Raw genomic sequence first — 20,000 nt, forward strand, 5'->3', positions numbered from 1 at the left:
TGGAGATTTTTTGTATTTTAACTCTCTTAGGTCCCCTTTCCGGTGTTATTCACCGATTTCCGTAAAACGGTGGACTGACTGGTATGGATCCGCCTCTGAGACGAGTGTCTTTAAGTTATTGTTTTGACGTAATTAAGCAAATAATGCTCTACTGCGAAACATCTGCAAAAAACGATAAATCTGACTAATAGATCTGTAATTTGTATTACCATTATCACAATGGAACTCTGAAATACGTTTCCAGTGAAACGAATATGAACATGTTTTACTTACTTGAAGTTCTTCCACACCAAGAGCATTGTTAGCGAAGGAGCGCAACTCGTGTGATATTAAACTTGGATCTAAAAGGTCGGCTCTAACTTCTAACACCACGGTCAAGCAAAATACAAGTCCAAAAGTAACCAATGCTGAATTTGCAAAGCCTGCGATGAAGGAAGACATGTTTTCCTTTAACTTCTTTGGTCAAACATTTGCTAATTGTTCGACGTTGTTCGTCGCTGCTTATTAGTATACGCACCCTGAATCGGAATAAAATTAAACGCTACAGTAGCTTATCGACAATTAATACGTATTCAATTGTCAACAAAAAAACTTGGTTGTGGGTACTGATTCTAAGTGACAGCTCAGTTCTACTGATACAGAACTTTATTTTTCTATTAAAAGATGACAAAGATAGGCTCGTTTGAAAAGTTGTGTCAAATAATAGAGTCAGAAAACTCTAAAGAAGAGCTGAAATCCCATTCCATTTTTCAGTACCGAATTAAGTTAAGATTCTACTATGACACCACGTTATATCTCGGATCTAGCCAGGAAAAAGGCAGCTCTTTTTTGTTCTCTGCGATCTAATGATCTTGCCTTGTCAAATGTTCCTCGGACACGTTTTAAGATTTTTGATCAGGTATTTGCTAATGCTGCGGCCCATCGATATGGAACAAACTTCCGATCCTAAGTTTATTAGAATGGCCACGAAAAAAACCTTTACTAATGCTAAACGTAGGCCTCACTGGGCTTCGTTAGGCCTACTGGCACAAATGTTTGCACATCAGGCTGGTATTGAAGTTGATCATTGCGCAGCCAAATGAAGGAACATTAAATCGTTGAAGAATGTAATTTCGCGTGAGTGAATGATGTTTGGTGTAAATGAAAATAGTTTCGCACTACTATTGGTCTAAGTATTGGCACAAATGAATTTATTTTCTGCTAATGAACAGCAAAAAGTGCTAGTGTTCCGTTCGGTTCTAAGGCTGTGCTCGAATTATTCTCTGTCCCAAATGAGTAAAATCCTGAAATCAGGATTTCAATTCACTGCACATAGAAGCCTCATAATCCACACTGAGCCTCAAGCCATGGAGTACCTTGTTAGCCTTCGTAACAAGGATACATACAATCGCAAGTTGAAAGTGGCTTGAGGACTTATATGAAATAAGCTATGAAAATTAGAATATGCGAGGTATCATGAGTGCTATTAAACAGTTCATTGATCAAGCGGAATAGACTAACATCGCTATGCATAAGACCACACCGTAGAGACCTTGTTTACAAGGGCAAACAAAAACTGTTAGTCTGAGATTTAAGAAAATGTAGGAGAAACTAACACTTGTCGCAAAGAGTAGGGCATGTAGTTCCCGGTGTTGTGGTCTGTCTCTTGTGCTATACCATGGTTGGGAGGATAAAAGGGCGCACTTAATTTGGAGCCTCGCTCTGCTGTGCGACCCCCACCACAGCCTGTTTCTCTGTTGTGGTGAAAGTGATTAACCCGAGCAATGCGAAGCATTCAACATTTGCCTTAAGTTTTCATGAAAATGATTATCACTTGTTGTTTCACTGTGAAGACAATTAAACGGGAAAAAATGGAACGAAAAATTTAGTTCGCTGGTCTCGTCTGCGCCAAGTAACAGTCACGGTGTGTCGGTGCAGTGCTTCGTTTGAGCTTCATTTTTTGTGTGGTGGAAGGGATCGAAGTAATCAATTCTATTTCGCCCGAATTGTTCAGTGAGAACAAGATGGGAGCATTCAACATTTGCCCTAAGTTTTCATGAAAATTATTAGCACTTGTTGTTTCACTGTGAAAACAATTCAACGGAAAAAAATGGAACGAAACATTTAGTTCGCTCGTCTGAAATTGTTTGAAATATGCAGCCACTGATAAATTAATGAAACTCCACTTTTGTTTTTGTCTTCGCTAAATATAAATTTGTTCAAGACCTGACGATAAAACCGGCAAGGACTCACCGTGATATTGTTGTTTCAGCTGTGCTTCATCACGCGTGAGAAAGTTGTGTCAGCACTTTGTTTCTAACAAATGAAACATTTGATTTGAAATAGCCTTACAGTTTTACTAATTTGCAGATATGGAGTAGTCAAAGTATGACAGTTTTTCAGACACTACTTTTAAATACTGCAAAAAGAAAGTTATGGTAGCCGAACCCTGTTATCTTTTGCCGATTACAGATGACATTGGTCTATACCATGGTTGGGAGGATAAAAGGGCGCACTTAATTTGGAGCCTCGCTCTGCTGTGCAGACGACATAAAAGTTTTCAAAGCCAGCAAGTCGCAAAATAACATTACGGAGCTCCAACAAGACCTGGACAACATTAGTAACTGGGCAGATACAACAAATATGGTATTCAACCGCAGGAAGAGCAAGGTCATGCGCATTACGCTTATGCGCAATCCCATAGAGAGTACCTACACGCTGAGTGGGTCAACACTGGAGCGTACCAACTGCGAAAAGGATCTCGGCGTTTGGATTTGTGACAATCTAACGTGGTCAAGACCAGTGTCAGAGGCTTGCTCTAAGGCAAACAAACTACTCGGATTTGTCAGGAGGAACACTAGAACCATCCAAAGTTCTAGGATTAGAAGATGCATCTACCTTGCTCTTGTGCGCCCTCACCTCGGCTATGCAACACAGGTGTGGGCGCCACAATCTAAAGAACTGATGAGGCAGGTAGAATGAGTACAGCGCCGAGCTACAAAGTTTATCTTAGGTCTACCTTTTAGATGCGACATGTCGTATCAGGAAAGATTAGTTAGACTAAATAAGCTCCCCTTGAGCTACTGGCACGAATATCTAGACATAGTGTTCTTCTACAAGTTAGTGAACAAATTTGTTAAGATAAATCCATCCGTAATGCCTCGCATTCGCAATACGCGCAATACTAGGTCAAGCAGCAATCCAGAATCTGTTCATTACCAGGTGCGCTTATGCAAAACTACCACTTTTCAGCGGTCCTACCTGAACAGGTCTTCTCACATATGGAATACTTTGGCTTCAAATATTGAAGGATTTTGCGACGGTAACCTACCAACTTTCCGCGCCAATATTTTTCAGTATTATTCGCACGCTGTGGTATACTGCTATAACCCAGTAGACCCGCAAACCTGGAAGACCATTTGTCCGTCATGCAACACCGCGCGCCACTTAAATGCAAATATTACTTGCTGTTTCTGAGTGTTTCTTTCTCTCTCTTAGTTATCTTAATGTACTCGAGTGTTTTTTAGCCTTTTTAGGATACCCTGGTCCCGGAGTAATTGGCTTATGCTGTTGCGGGTTCCAGCCTTACCTAATTTATTTGTTTACTTATTGTTTATTTCATTAATTGTCTCTGTATTTAACGCAAAGTTAATAAAATAAAATAAATAAAATATGACGAGAATACTAGCGCTCGTAAGTACTTTGTTTTTGCAGTATTTCAAAGTAGTGTCTGAAAAACTGTCATACTTTGACTACTCCATATCTGCAAATTAGTAAAACTGTAAGGCTATTTCAAATCAAATGTTTCATTTGTTAGAAACAAAGTGCTGACACAACTTTCTCACGCGCGATGAAGCACAGCTGAAACAACAATATCACGGTGAGTCCTTGCCGGTTTTATCATCAGGTGTTGTACAAATTTATATTTAGCGAAGACAAAAACAAAAGTGGAGTTTCATTAATTTATCAGTGGCTGCATATTTCATACAATTTCAGACAAGCGAACTAAATGTTTCGTTCCATTTTTTTTCCGTTGAATTGTTTTCAAAGTGAAACAACAAGTGCTAATAATTTTCATGAAAACTTAGGGCAAATGTTGAATGCTCCCATCTTGTTCTCACTGAACAATTCGGGCGAAATAGAATTGATTACTTCGATCCCTTCCACCACACAAAAAATGAAGCTCAAACGAAGCACTGCACCGACACACCGTGACTGTTACTTGGCGCAACTCTCGCTACTTACACATGTCTAAACGTATGACCCACCGTGACAAAGTAACTCTATGCGAACTGAAAACCAAGCATTTGCCTTAGAAAGCATGTCGGGATCGGTGGATTATAATTGTGGAACTCTTCGTAAGTCTTCCATACTATGTTTGTTCCCTCTCCTTGTGGTTTATTTGTGTGCAAGGTAGAAACGTCCATTGATACTAAAAAATTTTTCTTGGCTTATCTTTGTCAGTTTCTCTATGAAACTGATAACACCAGTCATGTTCTTACTAAAGGTTGTTGTTTTTGTGCGATAGGCTGCGGCAATGTATCCATAAATGAGGATATTCTCTCGGTAGGCAATTATTGTAAGCAAGAGAAAATGAGGGGACAGAGAGGGCGGCTCAGGGCGTTGGCCGGGATATGTCATGTTCGCGAAAGTTATTTTTAGACGAGCGGAAGTCTGTCTTCCGAGACGCCCGCATGCAGACGTCAAGTCCACTTCGAACGCCATGACATGAAATCTTTGCTTTTCTTTCAAACACCCGACCGAGGTTGGCCTGCATGCGGACGTCTCAGAAGACAGACCCGCTAAAAATATCCCAAGGGCTGGACCAGGAGCCTCCCTCTCTGTCCCCTCATTTTCTCTTGTTGTAAGCCAGGGCTTACTGGCTTAAAGGCTGCTACGCCCCATACTTGCATTGAACACAACTAAAACTGTGGTTAAATACTCTTTTGAGGTTAAATTCTCTATTGAGCGGGCCCCTCATTTTAATTTCGGCGATGCTTCCGTCGAGCAAGTGTTCACTGCAAAATCCTTAGGCGTTCATATTGATGAAAATCTCTCTTGGAATGCTCACATTGAATACTTAACAAAGTATCGGTATCGGCGCACTTAAACGTGTCCGCCCTTTTGTCCCCGCGGAAAGTAACTTGCTTATTTTTAACGCCTTGTTTAGGCCATACTTTTACTCATTGCAGTGTTGTGTGGGGGAACCGCTGCATGTAACACTTTCTAATAAATTACAGAAGGTTCCAAAACCGCGCAGCTCGAATTTTAACCGCATCGAGTCATGACGCTAATATTGAAGGCTTATTTGGTAAACTTGGGAGGAGAAAGTTGGGTACGCAGCGATAAATGCAGAAAGCCATTATGGTCGTTAAATCTTTAAATGGCTTTACACCCCAGTATTTAAGCAATGTATTCATCAATCGCTCTGAAGTTACAAATGGGACTCCGTGAACAAATTTTTTTTTTTAATTTTATTTTTATTTTTATTTTTTTTATTTTTATTTTATTTTTATTTTTTTTATAACCTTTATTGATCATACTGTAATCCGTTACATTAATAAATGTGATAGGTTACGCTTCAAAACACACACACACACCCACACACACACACAATTACACACATGGCAACAACAAAACTTGGGTATTGTCCAGATCACATTAACAAACCCTAATTCTATTATTATCCAAGAGTAACTGTAGCGAGCCATCCTTGCACTTCCGCTTAATGTTGGAAAAGGCCCCATTTTCTATTAAATTCTTCAAGAGTCCCATTCTTTACAGCAATATATCTTTTCGTTTCTTTTTTAACTTGCTTTTCCAATGCCACGCACCAATTTTTTGAAAAAGAGTTTTATAGCTATAGCGGTGCGGTGCTTTGGAACAGCATACCTTCTGAGCTGCGGGAGGCAGAATCACTAAATGATTTTTGTCGACAACTGAACTCGCACTATAGTACTCCTCTATTCATTAACTTCTTTATTCTTTGACACACGGCATTCATGTAAAGCAGTTTTTATGTTTTAGTTTCTTTTTATTTTTTTTAGGATATGATGTATTTAGGTCTTTAGATGAATTTACAGTGTTAAAATACATACGGCGAAATGAAAAGGACTTGATGTGCAATTTATGTTATAGAGTATTTCATCACAATTGCGACGCAGGAAAATTGAAATTAGATATTCAGTTTTGGAACTGTACTCGAAGTGAACTTCCGCAGCTATATGTCCTTTTTTGATTGGATACTTAAGCATTAACGGCGCGATTAACAAAATCGATGAGGTCAAAGAGTTGCTAAATAGTAATATGTTTGATATTTTGCTTCTAGCTGAAACAAAGATCGCCAGCTACGCCTCGATTTACGTGACATTCCGTTTGCCTAAATTTGTCCACTTTAATGATAAGAGAGCCCTCTATATATCATACCCCCTATTATTTTTATTTGTACCATGATCATCTATTTTCAAGAATTTGGCCATAGTATATTTATATGTTTCATCCAACAAAGTATCCCGTATTTCACATGAAGAAAAGTGAAGCCTACTTGGGAAAGTGGGGCTGGTGCAGAGGTGAGAGCACTCGCCTTCCACCAATGTGGCCTGGGATCGATTCCCGATTCCCGATTCCCGATTCCCGTATTGTTTCGAAGTCATATATCTGGGTTGAGTTTGGTGGTTGTCTACTGTGCTCCGAGAGGTTTTTCCCCGGAGACTCCGGTTTTTCCCTGATTTCCTAAAAAACCAACATTTGATTTGATTCGTTCTGATTTCAGTTGAATTGTAATCTCCCCAATTAGTAAAGCACTCGTGCTCAGCTAAATATTCTTGAGGCTTAAATAAAGTTATTATTATTATTATTATTATTATTATTATTATTATTATTATTTTTAGTAGTAGTAGTATTAGTATTAGTATTAATATTAGTATTAGTATTAGTATTAGTATTAGTATTAGTATTAGTACAAGAGAAAATGAGGGGACAGAGAGTGAGGCTCAGGGCGTTGGCCGGGATATGTCATGTCCACCAAAGTTATTTTTAGACGAGCGGAAGTCTGTCTTCTGACACGTCCGCATGCAGACGTTAAGTCCACTTCGCCCGCCATTACATGAAATCTTTGCTTTTCTTTCAAACATCAGACCGAGGTTGACCTGTATGCGGACGTCTCGGAAGACAGACTTCCGCTAGAACAAAGACTTCCGCTCGTCTAAAAATAACTTTCGTGGACATGACATATTCCAAAGGCTGGACCGGGAGCCTCCCTCTCTGTCCCCTCATTTTCTCTTGTATTATTATTATTATTATTATTATTATTATTATTATTATTATTATTATTATTATTACTGTTTCAAGCTTGTTTTCTTATTTGCCTTGATCAGTGATGATTCTAGGTCTTCTCAATTTTTAATTACTGTAACATAACCATGAGCATCCGTGTCATCATTGTCACTCAAACTAGAGAGAGGTCCCTCTTCTACTTCCGGGATAACAGACGCAACGTTGCTGTAGACATGTCTTCCCCTTTCAGGAGAGTTTTCCGTGTTTATAGTGCCGTTCGATAACTGCGTCACTCTGGGAACCAATGGAGGAGGTTGATCTTCGAGCCATATTTCGGTTCTGGACGGAACTTTCCTTAGTGAAGGAAGGGATTGTTTTCGTGGAACCTGCACAGGCGGATGTTCGTCCCTCCCGGACGGAAGTGGAGGACGTTGATCGAATACTGACATTTTTCTGGAGCGAGCATCTGGTAGTGAAACAATGGATTGCTTTGTTGAACCATTGCGCACAGGGCTTATTCCTGGTTGAGTGTCATTGCAATTTGCATACATACCTCGGTTGTTTTTGGTTTTTACACTAGTTCGGTTAAAATCACATGGCTCTCTAGGCATCGTTGTCATGAGAATCTCCTCCATCGGGGGTGGATCTGTCCGGCTTCTCTGCCGAGGACTATCAAAGGCGGAAGGCCTTCTTGTATTCGGAACAGGTGGAGGCTGGTCGCCCCTGGTTCGGCCAGGATAAGCAGGTGGATTATCAGAGTACTTCCGTTGTACCTGATTATAAGAGGGAGGCCACTTATCTTGCGCATGTGCATCTTGGTCATTCGCAGGGGGCCTTAACTCGACGATTTCGTCATACGTCTCAAAAGAATCGTTGTGGATCGACCTGACCAAGACATCAGGGATTGCCGAGGGTCTGAGGGTGCAGGGTGGAATCTTTGGCGTGGACTCCTTTCTTTCATCTCTCGTAGGAGGACCAGGCAGGTTGCGGCGGCGTTTCAAACCCTATACAATAAAACAAGGACACAAAGTTGGTAGAGGATGGGCTCGGTTCGAGGGTTTCATTCCGCTCTTTTCACCCTTTTCAACGTCATTAATAGTCATAACGTTGTTCGATTTATCGGGTCTGCCTTGAATAGAGAAGATACTCTAATTATGTTCCGAATTGCACATAATGAGATCCATGATCCATTTTGATGACCATCACTAAATGTTCTTTGAAATGTTAATACCAACGGACAATTTACAGCGAGAGGGTTTGAGTTTGTACTGAGTTGGGTTATTTTAAAGTGACTGTGGTGAGGTGGAGGCGTCTTGAGTTGTGGAGTTATAAGGGCGCCTACGTCATGTTTCAGTTCCACCTGTATTTCTAGAGACACAACATACATCATCAGAAGTGATCATTATTCCGTTACATATATATAAATTTAAATTTAAATTTACAGCTTAATGGACAGGGAACTAATTAAAAACGTGAACAAAAAGAAACGACAAGAAATACGCTAATAATAACGACAAAGTTTCCAACCGCCAACATTTTCATTTAAGACTCCTCTATTTTACAATGCAGTTGCTAAGATTTCAAAATGATCGCATTTTATCAAAAATACTCGCGATCATGAAGTGTGTCAACAAATGCACTTAAGATACAGGTCTCTTTCCTAAACTCCCGTCAACTATAACATCACGTTAGGGTTAGGGTTGTAACATACGAAACGTTAAGTTGTCAAAACGTTATGCAGTTCAAGGAAATGTTTGTAACCGCTATTTGTGTTTTATTCTTATTGAAATCGGCTTAATGGCCCAAGTCAAGAATCTTTCAATCTGATAAAATACCAAATTTATTTTTAAAACAAGACCAAGACATCAAAATTTGATATGAAAATCTCAGAGTCATGTCTGAGCATTCATACTGATAACGGTACTGACATTGAAATGGACAGTGACAATGTCATATGCGTTAGCATTTAAGTTTTCAAAAATGAACTACTTACAAGGCTAAAAATTATACTAAAAAGGTGATCATCGTTATGACCTAGGATCGAGAATGTTTGGATTTTATATAATTTTGCCTTTGTAAGTAGATCATTTTTAAAGGCCCACCTTCGCCCAAAAGTTATTGCGGTCGTTTGTTTTTGTTTTTCAAATGACGACTTGTCCAAAGACGTGATGTGATTGGCTAAAGGCACTCAGGCGGATCACGCGGGAATCAAAATGTCAGATATTTGGGTGATTTCGTGTTACATGAAATTCAGTCACGGTGCGCAATGACTTTTGGGTGAATGTGGGCCTTTAACTTTTGCACAGACACTGAGATTTACGTTGATGGTGACGCTGAAACCGAAATTGACATTCACAGTGACGTGCAATGCAATGAAATTGACAATGATATTGAGAGTGAAATGAACACTGACATTAACGTAGACATTGTGATTGAAGTCGATGTTGACGTTGACGTTAAATTGACATTGACTTAAGCATAAACATTGACAATGATATTGACATTGAAACTTACACTGACATTGACAGTGATTTAAAATACCGACCTTCTCATTGAGATTGACCCAGACACGGAAATTGACATTAAAAATGTCATTTGCATCGACGTTTTAAAAGTTTTCATTGACTTTGGAAATAGCATTGACATCGACGTTAACGTTAAAACAACATTGGCATTTACATTGACAATGGCATTGACAATGACATTAACTCTGATGCTGAGAGTGAAAAACCACATTGGCATTTACAGTGATGACACTGACACTGGGGTTCAGTGACACTGACAATGATATTGACGAAAATGACTCATTCATCCTCACATGGTCATCATCGAAGCATAAAAAAACTGTCTTTTGTTGATAAATATAATTAAGAAAAATTTAAGAAATTAATTAATGGTTTGATAAAAAGAGAAGAAATTTACTTACAAAGACGACTAAAACGATCACCAGCAAGAGAAACGCAATGCATCCAACTGAAATTCCAGCTATCTCTGCTTGTGATAAACTCTTTGAATCCAAAGTGCTAGGCTTAGGAGAACTACTTGTTGGATTACATTTTGCTTCATCACCTGCAGATTGAAAACGTTCACAATCATCTAAAACTTATGAGTAAACAGCTTTTCTATTGAATTTTGTGATTGATTAGGGGGTTGTTTTCATTTTCCATAGCTACACTCTCAGTCATTGGTATTAAAATGAGAGATAGAATGTATGAAATTATTCGTCATGTATTGAACTGCGAAAATTGAAATACATGATCATTGGAGTTAAGCAGGCAGTTGCATGCGAAGACAACTTGAAAAAAAACTCGGGTTTGAGCTGGACACCAGCCCATGACATCGAAATTGGGCTGCACTGAACGGCAAGGGCTGGCGTAGCTGTGGGAGTACTGGCCTCCCACCAATGTGGCCTGGGTTCAATTCCCAGACTCGGCGTCACGTGAGCGTGAGGGTTAAGTTTGTTGGTTCTCTTCTCTGCTCTGAGAGGTTTTTCTCCGGGTACTCCGATTTTCTTCTCTCCTCCAAAACCAACATTTGATTTGATTTGCGTTAATTGTTAATTACAGTTTACAGTATCCCGAATTAATGCTCCAGCGCTAGAAGACTAGACACTTAAAAATAGGAATACGCGGAATAGAAGTTCGAAATGTTGGTTTTTACGGAGAGTTACGTTAACATTGCCAAACAACTGCTAAAAGGCTACTTTAACGTACCTTCATTATCCTTGTTCCTGCAAAACGCCAGGCATACCATTTTAAATCATCACTCCACGTATTGTTATTCCGGAATAGGGTCAATCAAACGCGCCCTTATATCCCGTAAGAGTTCAACGAATGAAGGATGAAATTATTCCTATATTCAACTGCGGAAATTTAAATACACGAGTTGGTTTGATGGAACAGTAAAGCAAAATTGCACGGTCAAGGCATGCTTTTTTTTAGGCTTTCTTCGCACTTGTATAAGTTCAGCTTAAGTGCGATGATGTTCAGCTCATGTACTGAATGAAATGAAAATCTCGCACTCCATTCCACACGATTAAGAAGTCAAAGAAAAAGTAATTATGACTTGATGCCCACTCTGAGAGTCAGCGGCCTCGTGTAATTTTTTTGTGAGTTGGTCATTCAACTCCCATGTGTTTACACTGGTTTAAACTGGATACGAAAGTGTTGAAGAGTAATAGAGTAGATGTAGAAGAGCCTATTTTGGAGTGGGCTCCAACAGATGAAAAAAAATGTTGAGTAATCTGGGAATAAAAGCTATTCCTTACCATGTATTTTCACAGTGGCCGACTCTTTCCCTCTGAAACAGCGCTCGGAGCTTGCGCAGTAAGGTTTATCAAGGAGAAGGTCATCCTTGTTCTTGAGGCACCAATAGCAGTGAGCTGTACCATCACACAACTTAGAACTTCTCCTGTCAGGACAACGAGCATCAAAGCATTTCTCTAGACATTCTGTTTTCTCTGGGAGCTGCGAAGAATGCGGCTGTATGTGACCACGTGAAATAGGTGGGCATAAAGGAACACTGCAACAATAACATCAGTAATTATAGTAATAGTAATGAGAAGATAATGCTGCTGATAATGATGATGATGATAATGGGCAGGCAAAAATGAAAGAGAGGGAATTTTTACATTTTTTGCCACGCCATCTGCTTTAAAAACACCAGCTGTTGTATACGTTGCCTGCATACATAGTTACCTCCAAATTGACAAATAACCACCAGTCAGATCTGTTTCCAAGGCAACGGATTCGAGAGCAACGGATCGAAAGCAGAAGCTTTTGCTTTTTACTCGACTTACCTGCTGTTGGGGAACAGACTGCGACAATAATCGAACTCCAGAGAAGACGTGCATGGGCATTCACAGATGAGGTTGGAGAGGGAGCACTCGCCGTTTAAAGCACAGAAACATTTATCTGCGCGACAGAAGGAATCACGCACGGCAACCCCTGAAAAAAAAAGGGTATCATCAATAACAACATTATCATCGTCTTGCTCATCGTGGAAATGGCTATTTGCCGGAATTTCGCAGACATTGCTAGGGCTTGTCACCTTGGCAGAGGTTTCATAGCACCCGTACCCGTCATCTTAATCGTCAGACAATCAAATTATCCAATATTAGGTACCTGGCTGCCAATCAGAGCCCGAATTGATTTTAAAATTTTACTTATTACATATAAAAGCATTAAATAATCAGGCTCCAGACTATATATCTGAAATTTTAACAAAATAAAAACCAACGCACAAACTTCGTTCTGCTGACAAGAACTTGCTAATTGTACAATGTACCCAGAACTAACTATGAACATTATGGTGATAGGGCCTTAAGTGCAGCAGCCCCTAGGCTCTGGAATGCTTTGCCAGTAAATATTCAGAATTGTCTCTCAGTTAACTCTTTTAAAGATTCTCTTAAAACTTACTAGTATCTTTCCGTAAATATTTTGATTTGTAAGATATTTTCGATTTGTAACATTTAAATGCGTATCATTATTATTTCTGTAAAGCATTGAGACTTGTAAAATGCTATATAAATTATCCTTATTATTATTATTATTATTATTATTATTATTATTATTATTATTATTATTATTATTATTATTCTCATTATAATTATTATTAAGCACGCGTTTTGAGCCACGAAGGGGAGGCCGGAAGTGAACACTGACTTCGCATTCTGGGAAAGCGTTCCCAGGTTTTCAAAGTTATCGTCTCTAACAGTGAAAAGATAAAATTGTAAATGGTTTGAACCCAGGAGTCATATCATTAAGTAAAGTACGATCGTCCGGGTGAGTGTAGTCCTGAGAGGGACTGTTTGAGAAGATGACTTCAAGAGTCAAGAGAAGATGACTTCAAGATGAAGACGACTTCCGCTCAGGTTGTCGAAACGTCAGTCAATGTCATCTCAAACAGTTCTTCTCAGGACTACACTCACCCGGACGATCGCACTTTACTTAATGAGTAAAAAGATACTTAACAATATAAAACAAACAATAAAAAACTAATTCGGGTTGCGGTCCGTGGCTGAAAAACGTCGCATGTTTAATCTCCCTGAAAGAGAAACTTAGCTTCACGTTTACGCGAAACGCGAATGACAAAAGCCACCACGCGCATGACCATGATTTCCCGCCATTTTGGGCTTTTGCCGGTAACCGTTTGCCGTTTACACGTGAAAGTAGGCATTTAAGCACGTGCGTTTTTGAGACGCGGAAGACAACCGGAAGAGAACATTTCGCGAGCCAGGGCAGTGGTGTCTCCCAGACTTTTCTATTTGTCATCTCTAATGGAGAAAAGACACTTGACAGTGTAAATGTGGTTGTGTGAAGACAAGTTAAAAGGGAAAACAGCTCAATTCCGGTTGCCGTCCGTGTCTCAAAAATGCGCGTGCTTAAGCTGCCTATTTTCGCTTTTGCCTCAAAAGTGGAATTTTTTTTTTTTTTTTTTTTTTTTTTTTTTTTTCACAAGTTGTTTGTGGAAAAAAGAACCCTAATACCATTTTCCGGTAAGTCAAATAAGGAAAAGTTAGGTTTCATGGCAATAGATCGTTCATCTTGAACTGACTCCTTACGGTAATTTTCATCATGAACTCACATTGACCTACAGCTTCATCGAAACTCGCAAAATTTAACAGGTAAGGATTTTCATTTGCAAACAATGTTTCAAAAGACTCCGAGTTTTTGTTTTTGTTTTTATTTTTTGTCAACTTAATACTCGAGAGTTAATTAACAGAGTCCATTCCGAGTTGCCGTGGGTCACGCGAAGCTAAAGTCACAAGCTAAGCATTACTCACTCCATTTTAAGTGAAAGGTGATGATAAATCTCCCTAATAACTCTAATAAAAAACGTATACCTTAACATACAAATCGAAGCATCTATTCTAATCCATTTAGTATTTCTAACGTGCTGGGGCCGGTTGCTCGAAGGCTGGTTAGCGCTAACCGTTGGTTAAGAGGTATCAAAACCTATAGGTTTTCATGGTATTTAAAACGGGTTAGCGCTAACCATGCTTCGAGCAACCCAAGCGAGGAGCCCGTTTCTCGAAAGTCCCGAAAACATTTCGGGCCCGAAAAGCCATTTGTAAACCTGCCAACCCCTTGTTCAAGAACGCCGATCTTTAAACATGTTTTCAAGTTAGCAAATAGCAAACTGACTGTGAAGTTTGACGACTTAATTCCTCTCCGTTCCTGAGATACAGAGGGAATTGTGACACCGAAAATGGCCCGTTAAGTTTCGGGACTTTCGAGAAACGGGCCTCAGAATGCTAAAACGGTCCACTACAATGATAGCCTGGAGTGTAACTATACGTACTGGTAATCCCTTAGATTAATTTATATGGTTCCTACATAGCATTTATCTGGAAAGACTGAATCATTAGATATTTTTAAGCCATAAGATAGGGAAAACACAAACGAGAAACCCTGTATCTCTTTGCCTGAGAATGTTGAGCGAGGTTTTACGTAAACGAATACTGAATCGAAACACAACAGAAGACCACGCAATAATAATAGTAATAATAATGATAATGATAATAATAATAATAATAATAATAATAATAATAATAAAACCTACAGCGGTTACCTATGTACACGTTAGTCCCGCTTATTGCTCCGAGACGATATTTGCATGTAGAAATCCCTCTTAACTCGTCCACTCCACCTGGGGGCAGTTTAACTTCATAAAAACTTTGCTTCTTTATAGTTTCTACGTTACGACACTCCTTTTTGATCAAATAACTCTTGCTTATGAGGTCTTCTGCGATGTGTCTTTCTTTCTGCGTAATATGCACGTGCTCTAGTTGCTCTTCTGTTGCTGATGATTGCAGGAAGTCCTCGTGAAATACCATAAAGCCAGCGTTATCCATTACGAAACATGCGTATTTGCTGGTGTCATTACAAATCGGATAAACCTTGGTGAGTAGCCTATGAAAAAGGAAATAATTTTCTACTGAAAGTGATTCTTACTGAACTCTCAAAGTATTTTCTTTCGTTAAAATTAAATCTGAACAGCATACAACATAGAGATTTAATGAGTCACACAAGGTAGATTTGGTGAGCAAATGACAACACCTGGCCCCAGTTGTTCGAGGGGTGGATAGCGCTATCCACTGGATAAATCACTATTCGCTGGATAACTCAACTGGTTTTGCTAGTTTTTATCCGCTGGATAGTGCGCGCACCGGTGCACCGGTGGCTCAACCGCGCACCGGTGGCTCAGTTGGTTGAGCACCGGGCTGTCACGCGGGAGGTCGTGAGTTCAACTCCGGCCGGACCAACACTCAGGGTCTTAAAATAACTGAGGAGAAAGTGCTGCCTTTGTAATTTCATCTACAAATGGTTAGACTCTCTAGTCTTCTCGGATAAGGACGATAAGCCGGAGGTCCCGTCTCACAACCCTTCAATGTTCATAATCCTGTGGGACGTAAAAGAACCCGCACACTTGTCGCAAAGAGTAGGGCATGTAGTTCCCGGTGTTGTGGTCTGTCTTCTGTGGTATATCATGGTTGGGAGGGTAAAAAGGGCGCACTTAATTTGGAGCCTCACTCTGTTGTGCGACCCCCACCACAGTTGTGGTAAAGTTACAGTAAATAAATAGTGATTTATACGGTGAATAGCGCTATCCATCGTTTGAACAACCAAGGCCAGGTGCTTTGCGATCCATTTTTTTTGTCTGTATCAGATCGTCATCCGTCAAGTGAGTGATCGCCCCTCAAAAATTTCTATGAATCACCAAAGCCAATTTTTGTGAAGTTTGCTCATTAAAATTGCAAAAAGACTTCTCTGAGCAAATAAATACTTTTGAGGCTCTTAAGTTAAACCAGACTACTAGCCCGTCCAATTTTTAGCACAACGGTCCTTGACAAATATTTACCTACAAAAATCATCATAAGCTGTACTATAAGTACCAAGCTCCTCATAGTACTTAACTCCAGTTTCTTCACAAAAAAACGCCTAATTAAGGAATCAGACAGCCTCGAATCTGAACTTAACTTTCTTACCTATAAAAATATCTCAAGGTAAAGTCGGCCCCAACAACTGCAAGAACGTTTTCAGTTGATTCTTGGTGATACAATGAACGCGCGATGGATATCACCTCACCAGCTCCACCCACATCTAAATATGGTGTCGTTAGGATTAAGCGACCTGAGTGACTTAATGCTGTGTGATACCTGCAATAAAATGAATTCTTCTTCGTTACAACGGGTAGAGAAACATTCTTGTGAGAGGAACTGTGAAGGAGAGGTCCTTTTTATTGGGTTCCCTCGTTCCAGATATAACTGACCCTTATATATGCTGATCATTGCGGTTATTAACGTTACTTGAGCAGTAACGAAAGGAAAGCTTCCGCAGTTCAAATATATATGGCTTTCTTGACCTTTATATAGTTTGGAGTCCTAATACAACTTCCTGCATTCTCGTTGCCAGGGCCTGCTTTAACCGGCCGTATCGAGCAGATCTGAACTGGTGCTGACCAAAGGGCTCGCTGTCTCTGGGAACGAGAAGCCCAACCTTCAATCCTATGCTTAACGTTCATATACTGTATTGTCTGTGTATAACTTGCGCTTCTCTCACTCGGCGACCATGTTAAGTTGTCGTCGAAACTCATTTGCAAACTCACTAACTCGAGGCTCGGGATAAATTATTGTAACATACATAACAAATAAGCGCAAAACTTTACTTTTATTACATGTGCCGTGCAGATGGAACCCGCGCCCGCAGTACTCCTGTAAATCATTTGCCCTTTCACTGGAAACAGTGCATTTCTGTGCGTAAACGACGTTGTTGTCGATCCACCCTGTCGAAAGGACGCCACCAAAGTCTTTTCTCGCGAAGTTAACAAAAATAAATACATTATAAGAAATAACACAAACAGCGGTGGCAAACATCAGATATAAACGAATCATTTGAAATTATCTTTTACTTGACGTTTCGTATGCTTCTGCATACATCTTCAGAAGTTGCGGTTATTAGCGACGGATCATTATTTTCCTGGAGGGGGGTATGAAAAATTTTCCTCAGCAAACATTGTTTTTTTCTTAATGCACCTCTGCATTTTTTTCAAACAACACCTTCCTGCAAACAATCTTTTTCCGATATTTTTTAACCAAGTTCTTACACAAAAAGAAGGTTCCCTTTTCGCTGCCATCAATTATTATTTCATTTAAGATTTTACGGCGGTGACCAACGAATTGGAAAAAGAGAAATCTACAAAGCGGACCGAAATCCACCAATCACTACCCGCGAACGTTACCTTTTGAAACCTCTTTTTCGTTTTCTGAGACGTACAGTATGATGATTGGCGGCAGTGAAAAGCGCCGGAAACCGTCGCTTGAATTTTGAATGTCCAGTCCTTGTGTTATTGAAAAGTGCATATTTTAAACTATTTTTCGTAGAAATTTTCAGAAAAGCTATACCCAATTTATATTAGACATGTAAGCTCCTAGTAATTTCTTGTTGTTTCTTTATGAAACAATCACCATTTTAATTGTTACAGTTAAATTATTAAGTTATTTGCGCACAGTTACTGGCGCAAATAAAGAGCACATGACAGGCAATACGCAAAGGGAGTAGCAGGCTTTTCTGCTATTCCACAATAGTGGAGTCCTGATCCTCTTTGACGATGTTCCCACAAGCCATTGTACTCGTACCACCCCGCCAGTGTGGTACCAGCGGGGAATATGTCCATATTTCATTGCTGCAGTAAGTCACTGTTTTTAAGAAAAGGATTAGCTATTTACTGATTTATTATTCGATTTTATTGCCATAATGACTACTTTGAAATTCCCCGCTTGGTCAACACCTGCTTGCCCTTGGTCACCGGTTGCCTGCCCTTGGTCACCGCGCAAAATTTCCAGATAGAGACAATTTTTTTCCACAGGTTTTATTTCCGTTTCACGCGATTTTACGCCGTATTTTCACCTCCGGTGTGTTGCACGCGCTACTTTTGATAGAAATTTGATTCATTTTGCTGACCCGTGTTTCTTAGTTATGGCGTGTGTAGGTTACTCGCGCGCGCAGCTAAAAACCCTTTCAATGAGCTTAAAGCTTCAATTGGGCTTCCTCGCTACATTACTTGTAGATATGTGATCATAAATTGTTATAAACCAAATGCTGAATGATATATTTCTTATATAGATGGAACGTGGCAAAGCAATAAATAAATAAAATAAACTCCTCCAGGCCAAGATGACCGCCGATTGAATAAGGTCTATTAAAAATTTTCATTTTATTCATTCATTCTATTCATTTTATTCAACCTACCATGGTCTGTCCCTTGGGTCATACGTGTTAGGAAGCTCACTTCCCGGAGTTTGCCTAAATACCCCATTGGCAGTGCCAATGTATCTCCATGCCAGATATTGCGTGAGCTCGGTTTTGTCACGCAACCACAGCTTCTCGACTTTCCAAGTAGCAATAACTGTGTCACGGATGCCTCCTTTTAGTTTATTATAACCATTAGGCCTCCCAAGCATATAGCTTTCGAGGATTTGCACAGTGACATTCGTCTCTTCCGCACCTATATACGCATATGGGTCGAAATATGCCCCTGGAGCAAATTTGACCACAGTTGTGCCTACAAGAAGAAAAAAAGTCGTTTGTTATTTTTTTTTGTTTTTTTTTTTTTTTTTTTTGAGCAGGTTGAAGTTTCTGGCAGCTATTCAGCTGATTTGGACCAACTATACCCACCCACCCATAAACTGACAGTCACTACACCTTAAACTTCATTCCCTACTCTTCCCGATTATTGTGTGGGTTCTTTAACGTCCCACAGCGAATTTATGAACATGGAAGATATTTGTGAGACGGAGCCTACGGTTTATAGTCGTTATCCGAGAAGACTTGAAAGTCTAACCATTTGCGGGTGTAATTACAAAGGCAGCACTTTATCCTTAGTGTTGCTCCAGCCGGAGTCGAACTCACGACCTCCCGCATGGCAACCCACCGAGCCACCGATGCGCGGTGTAAGAGATTACGTCTTGCTAAGACTCGCCAAAAAGGGAGTCCATGGGGCCCTAGATTTCACGCTGTGTAATGAAAGTGTAACTCTCCTTACTCAGGAGAGTGGGGTGGTGAGGGTCAGGGGTGGGGTATTTGGGATGAAGCGTTATTCTGTGTAATTTCAGACTTTCTTGGGTGCCAAAGACCGAACACAACTCTTTTCTTTGCGTTGAAGAAAGCAGGACGTCCTGTGCTTTGAATTTTGTGGCTTTCACTTTAAATGGATTAGTTGATTAAAAATTGGGCAGTTTTTAACAGCCCAATTTCATTTGAGCCGCTTACTAGTTTATACACTGCAATCGATATATGATCTCTTCAGAACCATCTCAAACCAGGACTTTACTTCGATTTGCAAACCTTGTTCCCATGTCTTTCCTCCCAGAAAAAAGCCCTGGCAACGAGGTTTTAAATTTGCATAAAAATTAACTGAAGAACGGCCTGGCACGGTGAATCTTGCTACTTTTATAGAGCTTATACGATACTGGATAGAAATTAGTCCAGCAAACAGCTTTATCCACCCTTTGAACAAACCAGGCCAATCTCGTTCCCAGAGTTCTCTCCTACTGGTTGAAACCAGGCTTATTTGCATTCGCGACGTCTAAATTACCATTGCTGACGACATTCTGAAAGTGCAAGCATGGCTTTGAGGGTGAGATGAGGTCTATCCGATGATAATGAAATGAATAATCTGAAACAGAAAACCAGAATTGTTTAGTACTTGAAAAGCTGATCTAAATCCTAATTGACGATTACAGT

General features: G+C 39.9%; 2 protein-coding genes across 2 annotated transcripts in view; both read right to left on the reverse strand.

Moving 5' to 3' along the window:
• LOC138056566 (VWFA and cache domain-containing protein 1-like) overlaps window positions 1-530 on the reverse strand; it is a 36,326-nt gene extending 35,796 nt beyond the window's left edge. Inside the window, exon 1 of the mRNA XM_068902384.1 lies at window positions 274-530. Coding sequence (XP_068758485.1) covers window positions 274-441 — 168 coding nt within the window. The 5' untranslated portion in view covers window positions 442-530. The remainder of the gene's footprint in view (window positions 1-273) is intronic.
• A 6,342-nt stretch (window positions 531-6,872) lies between these two features.
• LOC138056565 (VWFA and cache domain-containing protein 1-like) overlaps window positions 6,873-20,000 on the reverse strand; it is a 27,135-nt gene continuing 14,007 nt past the window's right edge. Inside the window, exons 8-15 of the mRNA XM_068902383.1 lie at window positions 19,852-19,932; window positions 18,507-18,819; window positions 16,244-16,414; window positions 14,827-15,167; window positions 12,053-12,200; window positions 11,522-11,775; window positions 10,181-10,323; window positions 6,873-8,258 (exon numbers count right to left, since the gene is read on the reverse strand). Of these exons, the coding sequence (XP_068758484.1) occupies window positions 7,374-8,258; window positions 10,181-10,323; window positions 11,522-11,775; window positions 12,053-12,200; window positions 14,827-15,167; window positions 16,244-16,414; window positions 18,507-18,819; window positions 19,852-19,932 (2,336 nt within the window). The 3' untranslated portion in view covers window positions 6,873-7,373. The remainder of the gene's footprint in view (window positions 8,259-10,180; window positions 10,324-11,521; window positions 11,776-12,052; window positions 12,201-14,826; window positions 15,168-16,243; window positions 16,415-18,506; window positions 18,820-19,851; window positions 19,933-20,000) is intronic.

Source organism: Montipora capricornis, chromosome 7, assembly GCF_036669925.1.
Source record: "Montipora capricornis isolate CH-2021 chromosome 7, ASM3666992v2, whole genome shotgun sequence".
NCBI lineage: Eukaryota > Metazoa > Cnidaria > Anthozoa > Scleractinia > Acroporidae > Montipora > Montipora capricornis.